At 42.2% G+C, this 13,447-nt stretch overlaps 1 protein-coding gene across 8 annotated transcripts in view; it reads left to right on the top strand.

Annotated features, from left to right (window-relative positions):
* Window positions 1-12,007, top strand: part of bmpr1ba (bone morphogenetic protein receptor, type IBa) — a 544,116-nt gene extending 532,109 nt beyond the window's left edge. For all 8 annotated transcript variants that reach the window (XM_073042441.1, XM_073042436.1, XM_073042437.1 and 5 more), the window contains 2 exons: window positions 2,507-2,637; window positions 5,726-12,007. In XM_073042441.1, coding sequence (XP_072898542.1) covers window positions 2,507-2,637; window positions 5,726-5,851 — 257 coding nt within the window. In that variant the 3' untranslated portion in view covers window positions 5,852-12,007. The remainder of the gene's footprint in view (window positions 1-2,506; window positions 2,638-5,725) is intronic.
* Window positions 12,008-13,447: the final 1,440 nt, after the last annotated feature.

The following is a 13,447-nucleotide window of genomic DNA, read 5'->3' as shown; positions in this document are numbered from 1 at the left end:
ATAATTACCTGGACTATCCCTACTACCTTTTTTGAACAAGAGGACAACATTCGCCTCCCTCCAATCCTCTGGTACCATTCCCGTGGACAACGAGGACATAAAGATCCTAGCCAGAGGCTCAGCAATCTCTTCCCTTGCCTCGTGGAGCAGCCTGGGGAATATTCCGTCAGGGCCCGGGGACTTATCTGTCCTAATGTATTTTAACAACTCCAACATCTCCCCTCCCTTAATATCAACATGCTCCAGAACATCAACCTCACTCATATTGTCCTCACCGTCATCAAGTTCCCTCTCAGTGGTGAATACCAAAGAGAAGTATTCATTGAGGACCTCGCTCACTTCCACAGCCTCCAGGAACATCTTCCCACTTTATCTCTAATTGGTCCTACCTTCACTCCTGTCATCCTTTTGTTCTTCACATAATTGAAGAATGCCTTGGGGTTTTCCTTTACCCTACTCGCCAAGGCCTTCTCATACCCCCTTCTTGCTGTTCTCAGCCCCTTCTTAAACTCCTTTCTTGCTACCCTATATTCCTCAATAGACCCATCTGATCCTTGCTTCCTAAACCTCATGTATGCTGCCTTCTTCCACCTGACTAGATTTTCCACTTCACTTGTCACCCATGGTTCCTTCACCCTACCATTCTTTATCTTCCTCACCGGACAAATTTATCCCTAATATCCTGCAAGAGATCCTTAAACATCGACCACATGTCCATAGTACATTTCCCTGCAAAAACATCATCCCAGTTCACACCCACAAGTTCTAGCCTTATAGCCTCATAATTTGCCCTTCCCCAATTAAAAATTTTCCTGTCCTCTCTGATTCTATCCTTTTCCATGATAATGCTAAAGGTCATGCCAGCTAAAGTGTCCCATAGTATTGGATATTCACCTTCCAGGCCCAAGAAGCTTATTGCTAACCTCAGCTTCTTAATACAGCAGCAGAAACTGTCCAAGGTTCAAGAAGATTGTTAAACTTATAAATAATACACTTTGCCCACCCTGTTGAAATAATCAGGAGAAACAAGAGGGTCCACATTGACCATCCACCTAACCTCATCAATGTTTGTTTAATTAGAGGTTGATACATTGAGCGTCACAGGGGTGTAGTGGTTTACAGCACCAATGATCAACAATTGTTGGGGCCGTTTGTACATTCTTCCGGTGACCACATGAGTTTCCTCCCGTATGCTCTAGTTTCCTCCTAAAATTCCAAAGACGTATGAATTAGGGTTAGTAAGTTGTGAGAATGCTATGTTGGCTCTGGACACTTGGTGACACTTGTAGTCTGTCCAGCAGAATCTTTGTTCATTTGATTTAATGCAAACAACACACTCCACTGGATGTTTCAATGTAGATGTGCCAAATAAAGCTACCTTTATCTTCAATATCCCTAAGGTGAAAATACTTGTAGATACTTATTCCAGAAAGGATTTAAGTTTAGGACTTTTGTATGTGTACACACCGTGTCATCACTGCCTAAGCTAGTTCCATTTGCCCATATTTGGCGCATTACTCTCAAAATCCCTCCAATCCATGTACCTATCCAAATGTATTTTAAATGTTGTTAGCTTTGAACTAATAGGCATTTGCCTTTTCAGTAACTGATGAAAACTTTTTAAGATCAGTGCTCCAGTGGCTTTTTCCTGGAATCCAGAGTGATCGGAGATTGCAGTACTCAACACACATTGTGCTGACTATAGATAAATTTATCTTTCACATTTAGCAACAAATAAGATATTAGAGAATATCATTGGGTCAAGAAGCATCTGCAGAGAAAATAGACAGTTGATGTTTTGAGTCAGGACCCTTCATCTGGATTGAAAGAGAAGAAGGAAGATAGCTAGAATAAAGGGGTGGTGAGTAGAGGTGAAACAAAAGCTGGCAAGAGGTAGATGGATCCAATTGATGAGGGCTGACAGAGGCATTAAAAGGCTGAACGTGATGAAATCTGATTAGGAAGAGAAGTGGAGCATGGAACCAATGAAGGCAGGGGAGATGGAAATAGTATGGGGGCATTCAGTGAAGGGAGTGTAATAGGTGTGAGATAGATGAAGGAGGGGAAAGATACAGAGTGATGGGGGAGTTGCCACTGTGGAAAGAGTAGGAAGAACCAGATAGACCAGGAGGAGAGTAAAAAGGGAGAGAGGGAGCACAGGTTATGTGAAATTGGGAAATTCAAGTCTTCATATTGATTGTCTTCCCAAAATAGAACTGAGGAAACTTCTCTTTCTCCTTTGCATGTTGGGACCTTTCTGTGTAACCAGACTGTTGAGAGGTACTTAGCAGAACTACGGAAGGAGGAAGCGCTAAGTTACATCCTTTTCTAAAGTCTGTTATAAACAGTTGGTTGGCATGAATGACCTTGGGACCAGGCTGCCCTTGCTTAAGGCTCATTGCGTGCATCAAGCACTGAGGAAAGGGATGTAGCTTCAAGGCTTGTGTTTCAACAGAATGCATCTGGTATCTATGGTTTGCCAAGGCTGTGTGTTTTCCATTCGCAGGGATCGTTGAAGAATACCAATTACCATATCATGATTTAGTGCCCAGCGATCCATCCTTCGAAGATATGAGAGAAGTTGTGTGCATCAAGAGGCTGAGACCATCGTTTCCCAACAGATGGACCAGTGATGAGGTGAGGAGCAACTTTGTTAATGACTAGAATTTGGTAGATAACAGCATCCAGAATTTATTACTGTCTTATTTCTTTGAGGTTTTATGAAAACTTCTGGATATTGAAAGGCCTGGATAGAGTGAATGTGGAAAGGATGTTTCCACTAGTAGGAGAGCCTAGGATCCAAAGGCTCAGAATAAAGGCACAACCCTGTAGAACTGGGATGAGGAGAAATTTCTTCAGCCAGAGAGTGGTGAATTTATGGATTTTTTTTGCCATAGTAGGCTTTGGCAGCCAAGTTTTTGGATATATTTAAGCCAGAGATCAGAGAGTTTTTGATAGTAAGAAGGTCAAGGGTTACAGGAAAAAGATGGGAGGATGGGGTTGAGGGAGAAAAACAGCTTTGAATGGCAGAACAAAATCAATGGACCAAATGGTCAAATTCTATTCCCATATCTTATGGCCCTTGATTTTGATCTTGCTTGTCTAAGTACACTTTCTATGCAATTCAACCTCTCAAACCAATGCATTACCCTGTATCAGGACTGAAATTGTATATGGGAGATGGCCGGTACAATGGGGTGCGAGGAAGTGATGAGACAGATAGTAAGACTAAGAGACCATAAAATATAGGACATTCAGACTATTAAGTCTGCTCCACTATTCAGTTATTGCTGATTTATTTTTTTCTCAACACCATTCTCCCACTTTTTCTTAATAATCCTTAATTTCCTTCACCGGCTGGTGGCATAGTGGCATCAGCGCTGGACTGCGGAGCGAAGGCTCCCGAGTTCGAATCCAGCCGGCTGCCTTGCATGCTTCCCTTGCTGGGTTGAGTGTCAAACTAGCAACTCGGCTTCGTAAAAACTAGAAAGCCTGCTAAAAATACGCCGTCATGACAGTGTCCTGATAACCTCACTTGGAGTTAAAGGCTTTCTTCTTCTTCTTAATTTCCTTACCAATCAAGAAACTATCGATCTTTGCATTGAATACATCAATGACTTGTCCTCTGTGGGATTCACCACCCTCTGGCTGAAAGAGCCAGAGACATCGCTTTATAAAGAGACTTATATATAGGTTATAAATATATATATATATATATATATATATATGTATCTATATATATATAGCTTTATAAAGGTTGTAAAGAGACATCACTTTATACTAAGCTGTGCCCTTGGATCCTGGACTCTCCTACTATTGGAAACATTCTTTCCAGGTCCATTCTATCCAGGCCTCTCATTATTTGGTAGGTTTCAATAAGATTTCCTCTCAGCCCTTTGAACTCCATCCAGTACAGGTCCAGAGCCATCAAAGCCTCCTCATATGTTAAAACTTTTCTTCCTGAGATCATTATTTGTGAATTTTGTCTGAACCCTCTCTGAAGCCAGCACATCTTTCCTTAGATACAGGACCCAAAATTTAGGACCATAAGATATAGGAGCAGAATTAGGCCATTCAGTTCACTGAGTCTGCTCTGCTATTCTATCATGGCTGACTTATTATCCTTCTCAACCCCATTCTCCTCCCTTCTTCCCATAACCTTTGACACCCTGACAAATCAAGAATCTATGAAACTCTGCTTTAAATGTACCAAATAACTTGGCCTCCACAGCTATCTGTGGCAATGAATTCCACAGATTACTATCCTCTGTATATAATTCCATGTACGCTACTGTAATACTGATACATCTGATTTAGCTTCTCCATCTCAAATTGCAGGGTAAAAATCTATTATGTTATGATTACTTTCTCCGAAGGGTTCCTTTACCTTAAGCTCCCTGGTCAAATCTGGTTCATTACACAACACTGAATCCAGAACTGTGTTTTCCTTAGCAACCACAAGTTGCTTTTAAAAATCCATCTTTTAGGCATTCCACAAATTCCTTCTCTTGGGATCCAGCACCAACCTTATTTTCCCAATCCCCCTCCCTATTGAAATCCCCCATTGCTATTGTAACATTGCACTTTTAATATGCCTTTTCTATCTCTGGTTATAATTTGTACCCTACATCCTGCCTACAGTTTGGAGGCCCCTATATAACTTGCATCAGAGTTTTTTTAACCTTGCAGTTTCTTAACTCTACCCACAAGGATTTGACATCATCCTATCCTATGTCACTTTTTTCTAAGGATTTGATTTTAATTTTTTACATGCAGAACCACCCCACCCCCTCTGCCCACCTGTCTGTCTTTTCAATGTGTATCTTTAGGAGTTAAACTCCCAAATATGATCTTCCTACAGCCACATCTCATTGATGCCCGCAACATCATACCTGCCAATTTCTAACTGTGCTACAAGATCATCCACTGTACTTTAGTTCAGATACGGTGTGCATTCAAATATACCACCTGTATTCACCAGCCTTTCAAATTTTGCCCTGAAGTTACATTTCAACCCATCCCACCGACTGCAAGTTTGCCCTAACATCTGCCTATCCTTGTTCACAGTCTCACTACACACTGCATATAGTTGTATACCAGTTGTCCCTATCCCTCCAGTTTTCATCCCCTTGCCACAACATTATAAATGTGGTCTAACCAATGCCCCAGCAGTACACCCTTACTTTTATATTCCAGATAGGTGGAACCAGGTGTGGAGGGTGATGTTGGGCAGATGGAGCTAGCTGGAGGAGGGATGAGGGGGGATTTCATTTACTGATGAACAGTCGCTATCTGCTTCAATGAAAGGTAGATATCCAGGCAGCTCAGAGTCACTGTCTCACAGTAGTGGAGACACATATTTAATCCTGGCCACTGGTGCTGTCTGGGTGGAGTCTTGTTCTCCTTGTGACTCTGTGGGTTTCTTCCCACATCCCAAAGACGGTCAGGTTGATATGTTACTGTAAATCACCTGTAGTGGGCAGGGGAGGGGTAGAATCTAGAAGTTGGGGGTGACAGTTGGAGGAGAATTAATGGGAATATGGGAAGAACAACATGAGCAACATTAGTGTAAATCAGCTCTTTCCCTACTCTGTCACTTGGTGGCTCTAAAGTATTGGAGCAATGTTGCCGGCAACCGGGTATGACTTGTGTTTGATGTGGCTAGTTCCTTTGTAAATGGGAATCACTGATGTTTCTTTGTGCTTGTGTCTGTTCACTTCCACAGTGTCTGAGACAAATGGGTAAAGTTATGAGTGAGTGCTGGGCCCACAACCCAGCCTCCCGGCTAACAGCCCTACGAGTGAAGAAGACCTTGGCCAAAATGTCGGAGTCCCAAGACATAAAGCTCTGATGTCACCCCAGAACTCCATAGTTCCAGAGGACCCTTGTGTAGCACCTGACCCACAACAACGGGAGGGAGGTGTGACCTCTCGACCCTTTTCAAATATTTTCCTTCTTGTTGTCTTGTTCGCGATGCCATTGAGTTGGCACTGCCGTAAGGGAGGACTGCACTGTCCAAATTACCAGGAACGGGCTGCAGGAGCATTCATGGGGTTTTCTGTTTTTTTTGTCTATGCTTGCATCTAGCAACAGGTTTCAGAGATCAGTGCAATGGAGATTGCGTGCTTTGCTTTCTGTGAAAGCTGCTCACGTCATTTTTTAAAAAGTATTAAGCATTGCAAGACAGGTGGCAGTTTAAGTCTGTTCTGAATTGTGCATAAGCTGAGTAGGTTGCTCACCCTGTTAACTCCAAGCATGTCTTCACAAAGATGCTATCTGTTTAACTTACTCAAGCTTTTGAGAACTGAGGGCTGGGAGCTGGAAAACCCAACTGCACCGTGATCTGCTTCCTTAACCCAAGTTGATTTGAAGATGGAGGATCTGCTCAGAAGCTCCAGTGGACGCCACAATTGTCAGCTTTGAACTGAAGTGTTTTGTCGTGATCCTTTTATGGGATTTGGCCGTCATGGGCAATACCAGAGTTGATTTCCTCTCCCCAGTTGGCCTTGAGGAGGGGTAGTGAGCCATCTCCTTGAAAGGCTGCAGTCTGTACACTGAAAATGCTTCCATAGTGCTGATGGACAAATTCCAGGATTTGGACCCAGCCACTGCAAAGGAGTGGTGAGGTATCATAATGCGGAACACCTTGGAAAGGAATCTGCAGGGAGCGATGTTCCCATGTGCCTGCTGCCCTTGTACTTCTTGGTATTAGAGCAATCGGCTTAGAAGATGCTGTTAGAATAGCCAAGTGTACACACTGAAATAACGACAGTGCATTTGTATTGGCATACACTGAAGCCACAGCATGCCATGGACATAGGGAATGAGTGTTTTGGGTGATGGTTCAGTACCAGCCAAGTGCTCTGATTTGTCCTGGATGGTGCTGAGATTTTCACTTTTTATAACTAACAAATAATTGGAGATGGACACCTCTACCAGGAGCTGAAGGCTAAAGATCATGCAAGAAATGTAGAGTTTAGCGGAAACCCACAGACATATACACTGCTGGGCTGATTTTTTTAACTTCCTGTAATTTTTCTCCCCTTCCATTTCTCTCTTTTTCCATTGCCCATTCTGGCTTCCCTCTTACCCCTTCTCTGTGCAAGATGTTTGTCTGTTGTAGTCTCCTGTCAAGAAGACATATCCCAAAACTCCAGCACATTACCTTCAGAGAGCAGGACAAGGGAGGGGTTTTCGCTGAGTGAATAAATGAAGGCCCACTCTCTCTAAAATGATCACATAGTGTTCTGCTGAAGAGAAGGGGCATTATCCATGTTCACTCTTAACACCATTAAAATCAGACCAGTCTTTCTGGTGAAGGTGCTCCTACTATGCTGACGGGCATGGTATTCCAGCATCCACTCCAATAATAGAATGGAAATACCTTTCCAAAAGGCAGGAGTAATCAATAGGGTAGGGGTGGGAGATTTGGTAGCATTCCTGATTCATTGTTTTCCCAGGTCTTTAGGGGTCAGGGTTAAAAGTTAAAACCTATAACTATATAGTATAGTGAAAGGCTGTTCGACTCAAGATGTCAGTACTGATTATGATATCACTTTAAACTAACTCCATTTGGCTGCATGTGATCTTTATCCTTGCATTCCCTGCCTGTTCGTGTGGCAATGCCTCTGAATGCTGTAATTCTATCTGCTTCAACTATCATGCCTGGTCCAGGCAGCTACCCCTCTCTGCTGAAAAACTTACCTCACAAATCTCCTTCAAGCTCCCCCCCCACCAGCACTGGAGAGAAAAGTGACTCTAAGCCTATGCTTCTCAGAATTTATACATTTCTATCAGAAATGGACAATTCAGCTCCTCACTCCATTTTGCCTGGTCATTTCATCCAAATCATTGATACAGAGGGTGAACAGTGGGGTCCCAGCAGTTGAAGTGAAAGGGTACAGTTGAGAAGTGAAGCAGGCCCCACATCTTAACATCAGTTCTAATGTTAGTCAGGGGTAATAGTTAACATTTCACTGAAGGGAATGTGTATCAGAAGGGTGCAACATAGTTCTAGTAACCAGTGAATTACATAATGGCTTTGCACCATACAGCTGTGGATCATAATTAATCAGTTTACAGAGTTTCTCCACCCTTTGTTGCTGCTCATGCTTTGAAGTTGGTATTGTGTCTTTGGCTAATAAGGGTTACATTTGTCACTAAAATGATCCGAGAGGAGAGTGACCCAGTCCAGACAAATGGATCAGGGTGCTAATGGTGGGGCTATGCCACACCTCTGACTTTGGAAAAAAAAACTCTGCTGAAAGATCTAATGATCTCAGTGGCTTGAACCTACTGTTGAAGTCAGAAGTTTACATACACCTCAGCCAAATACATTTAAACTCAGTTTTTCCACAATTCCTGACATTTAATCCTAGAAAATATTCCTTGCCTTAGGTCAGTTAGGATCACTACTTTATTTTAAGAGTGTGAAATGTCAGAGTAATAGTAGAGAGAATAATTTATTTCAGTTTTTATTTCTTTCATCACATTCCCAGTGGGTTAGAAGTTTACATACACTTTGTTAGTATTTGGTAGCATTGCCTTTAAATTGTTTAACTTGGGTCAAATGTTTTGGGTAGCCTTCCACAAGCTTCTCACAATAAGTTGCTGGAATTTTGTTCCATTCCTCCAGACAGAGCTGGTGTAGCTGAGTCAGGTTTGTAGGCCTCCTTGCTCGCACACACTTTTTCAGTTCTGCCCACAAATTTTCTATTGGATTGGATTGCTTTGTGATGGCCACTCCAATACCTTGACTTTGTTCTTAAGCAATTTTGCCACAACTTTGGAGGTATGCTTGGGGTCATTGTCCATTTGGAAGACCCATTTGTGACTGAGCTTTAACTTCCTGGTTGATAGAAACATAGAAAATAGGTGCAGGAGTAGGCCATTCGGCCCTTCAAGCCTGCACCGCCATTCAGTATGATCATGGCTGATCATCCAACTCAGAACCCTGTACCTGCTTTCTCTCCATACCCCCTAATCCCTTTAGCCACAAGGGCCATATCTAACTTGCTCTTAAATATAGCCAATGAACCGGCCTCAACTGTTTCCTGTGGCAGAGAATTCTACAGATTCACCACTCTCTGTGTGAAGAAGTTTTTCCTCATCTCGGTCCTAAAAGGCTTCCCCTTTATCCTTAAACTGTGACCCCTCGTTCTGGACTTCCCCAACATCGGAAACAATCTTCCTGCATCTAGCCTGTCCAATCCCTTTAGAATTTTATACGTTTCAATAAGATCCCCCCTCAATTTTCTAAATTCCAGTGACTATAAGCCTAGTCGATCCAGTCTTTCTTCATATGAAAGTCCTGCCATCCCAGGAATCAATCTGGTGAACCTTCTCTGTACTCCCTCTATGGCAAGAATGTCTTTCCTCAGATTAGGGGACCAAAACTGCACACAATATTCTAGGTGCGGTCTCACCAAGGCCTTGTACAATTGCAGTAGAACTTCCCTGCTCCTGTACTCAAATCCTTTTGCTATGAATGCCAAATACCATTTGCCTTTTTCACCGCCTGCTGTACCTGCATGCCCACCTTCAATGACTGGTGTACAATGACACCCAGGTCTCGTTGCATCTCCCCTTTTCCTAATCGGCCTCCGTTCAGATAATAATCTGTTTTCCTGTTCTTGCAACCAAAGTGGATAACCTCACATTTATCCACATTAAATTGCATCTGCCATGAATTTGCCCACTCACCTAACCTATCCAAGTGTTGATGTTGATGTCTTGAGATGTTGTTTCAATATATCCACATAATTTTCCTTCCTCGTGATGCCATCTATTTTGTGAAGTGCACCAGTCCCTCCTGCAGCAAAGCACCCCCACAACATGATGCTGCCAACCCCATGCTTCACGGTTGGGATGGTGTTCTTCGGCTTGCAAGCCTCACCCTTTTCCCTCCAAACTTAACAATGGTCATTATGGCCAAACAGTTCAAATTTTGTTTCATCAGACCAGAGGACATTTCTCCAAAATGAAAAATCTTTGTCCCCATGTGCACTTGTAAACTGTAGTCTGGCTTTTTTATGGCAGTTTTGGAGCAGTGGCTTCTTCCTTGCTAAGCAGCCTTTCAGGTTATGTCGATATAGGGCTCATTTTACTGTGGATATAGATACTTGTCTACCTGTTTCCTCCAGCATCTTCACAAGGTCCTTTGCTGTTGTTCTGGGATTGATTTGCACTTTCCATGCCAAAGTACGTTCATCTCTAGGAGACAGAATGCGTCTCCTTCCTGAGCGGTATGACGCTGCATGGTCCCATTGTGTTTATATTTGCGTACTATTGTTTGTACAGATGAACGTGGTACCTTCAGGCATTTGGAAATTGCTCCCAAGGATGAACCAGACTTGTGGAGGTCCACAATTTTTTTTTCTGAGGTCTTGGCTGATTTCTTCTGATTTTGTTTGTAAACTTCTGACCTACTGGAATTGTGCTTTAGTCAATTAAATGTGAAATAATCTGCCTGTAAACAATTGTTGGAAAAATTACTCATGTCATGCTCAAAATAGATGTCCTCAATGTCTTGCTAAAACTATAGTTTGCTAATATAAAATCTGTGGAGTGGTTAAACAATGAGTTTTAATGACTTCAACCTAAGTGTATGTAAACTTCTGACTTCAACTGTACATTCTCCTCAACGTCAATTTCTGTCAAGTCTCAGTTTGGTGAGATTCCTGACACTCAGAGTTGTCATCGAGCTGGCTGGACAGCCAATTGTATAAAATAATTATTTGGCTAAAAAAAGCACAATTGTAAACTCACATTTCTTAAACCTTACAAAATAAAAAGCACAAACATAAGAGCAGAATGTATAGACAGAGTTGAACACAATCAGGAATATCATGAGTAGACTCTTTGATATCTTTAAATGTTTTATGGGCCATTGCATTTTGATAGATTTATCTGGGAGAATTATAAATCCAAACGCATAAATAAAGGATAGACAGGTTGCGAACAGCAGTTATGACTCAGTATGCTATTAAGATCCAGTTTATCTTACAAGGAGAATAGTTTATAAACACCTGGAGATTACATTCCCTTACGTACAGTGCTTTTTCCAGAGGAGCTGGAATGGACCCAACATCAAATTCAGGGTTTTCTTGTTTAGTTGTGCATGTATGCATTTGAGCTAGCAATGTAATGACAGCAAGCTCCAAGCCATTGAATTTTCATGCAAATTCTGAATATTAAAACGAGGACTATGCACCAGAGCTTGCATTGGACAATCAGAAACTCAGTTGGAAAGAAGATTAGGCACAATATGCAGTAATTCAAGCTTGTGTATTATTTTGTTTTAAAATAAATATAAACCCTTTAAGTGCACATCTGTGTCAGAGTAGATTGTGCTCCCATTTTTAAGGAATACTAATTTTATCTCTCCTTTAACCTCATCCTTTCTGGTTGAAACTGCAGTGTTTAGTTTTATGAGAGGCTGAGATTGAAGTTAAAGGGGATTGTTCTGTGCTATGTTGAAACTGTCTTAAAATATGGCAGTGAACAATTTCAGTTTGTTCTTCTCTCACCCCGCACTCCTCCCCCACCGCACCCCTTTACCGTACTCAGTCCTGTCAGGTTTCAGGCAGGATTGAGGAAATGCTGTTTGCTGCTTTTGTGAGCCAAATGAACTCAGAAAAATAGTGGGCATGAGGGATCTCAGATTCCCTCGCCACCAAGAGGGTAATTGGCTCCAATCGCTACATCAGGAAAGCTGAAACCGATGACAATGTTAGAACACCTGAACTTTGCAGGGAGTGTTGTACTTCGTTAAATTACTAATGAAACTCTCTTGATTGTATAACTGGAAGCAAACCATTGTTTTATTTTACATCTGTATAGATGAAATATGGTAAACAGAAAGCTGCAGCTCACTGGGAAACAGTGCCTTATTTAAACTGTACATAGTTGTAAATCAGAAAGATTAGAAGACAGAATATTAGTTGTATATGCTATAAATATGTACTGTGTTTACCATTTCCCTAATAAAGAAATTCAGACAACCACACTTCCAACTCTCTGATGTGCTTGTGCCTTTCCCCCCTTTAATTTACTTAATTTATTTGCATGATTACAGGTAATGTCACAAGATAATCTTTCCTCCCAAGCCAGGCTTTGATGATCAAATCTTTTTGTGAGATGCAGACTTATACAAATTGTTAGAATCAATACTTCTTCCTTCAGACCCAGCCCATCTGACCATGTGCTACAAGTTAAATTTGTATTGATGAGTGCTTGTGACTTGCCGCTCTTCAAGACTAGTTTTATTCTTATTTTCTGTGCTGGAGGGCTGTTGAGGCTCAGGCATCGAGTCCATTCAAGCTAGAGATGAGCAGATTCTCAAAGAGCAGGGGAGTCTCAGATTATGGAGATGGTGCAGGAAAGTGTCATTGAGGTAGAAGATCTGTGATGATCTTGATGAATGCCAGAGAAGGCTCAAAGAAGCAAGTACCTCTAATCCCGCTCCTATTTTCAAGAAACAAAAGAAAATCTGCAGATGCTGGAAATCCGAGCAACACACAGAAAATGCTGGAGGAACTCAGCAGGCCAGGCAGCATCTATGGAAAACAGTACAGTCGATGTTTCGGACCAAAACCCTTTCATGTAACACAGAGTCACAGCATGGATTTAGGCCCCTTGGCCTAATAAGTCCATGCTAACCATGGCTACCACCCAGGTAGTCCCAATTTCCTGCGTTCAGCCCATACCAAATATAAGAAGCCCAGATATCCACCTTATCTGGGCTTCTCATAATTTTAGTTACTTCCATAATGTCACCCCTCATCTTACATTCTTAAGAAGAAAGACCCAGCCTGGTGAACCTCACCCTAAAACTCTAGTCCTGGCATTCTTATCATAACCTCTCCCTACAACTTTAATCCTGGTATCATTCTCTGCACTCTTTCCAGTTTAACAATGCCTTTACCATAATGGGGGAACCATGAGTGGGGCCTCGTCAATGATGTATACTTCTGCAACACAATCCTAACTCCCGTACATGAGGGAATGTTGAAAGCAGGGGTGCAGTGCTGCCGGAGCTCACCGGAGCACTGCTCAGGCACCTCTGTAAAAAAAAAAGTCAAAATAAACAAGAGGGGAATTTAACAGCGGCCGCACATTAAATAGAGGGAATTTTACAGAGCGGGGGTTGGGGAGAGGGGGTGGGGGCTGGTGGGGAAAATACCACTGACAACATTAGGATATTTGATCATTTTTGGTGAAATCCTGGATTTGTGACTTTTTTATTTAGGTATTTGTGAAATTCCTCCTCGCTTGACCCGTTGTCCCAGCATACCCTGCTGTAGCCTCCTGCCGTTTCACAGATCCTCAGTCTCTCTCCAGCACTCGTTGTTTGAGCATTGTTTGCCGAGAAAATAAAAATCTAGATCTTTTGAAAAGCAGCTTGTCGTTTGCCGAAGTGGGCCATAAGGTCGGGTAAGAATGAATT

The sequence above is a fragment of the Hemitrygon akajei genome, chromosome 4 (genome assembly GCF_048418815.1).
Source record: "Hemitrygon akajei chromosome 4, sHemAka1.3, whole genome shotgun sequence".
Lineage (NCBI taxonomy): Eukaryota > Metazoa > Chordata > Chondrichthyes > Myliobatiformes > Dasyatidae > Hemitrygon > Hemitrygon akajei.
Note: the sequence above shows the minus strand (reverse complement) of the source record. Positions and strands in the feature narration are given on the sequence as shown.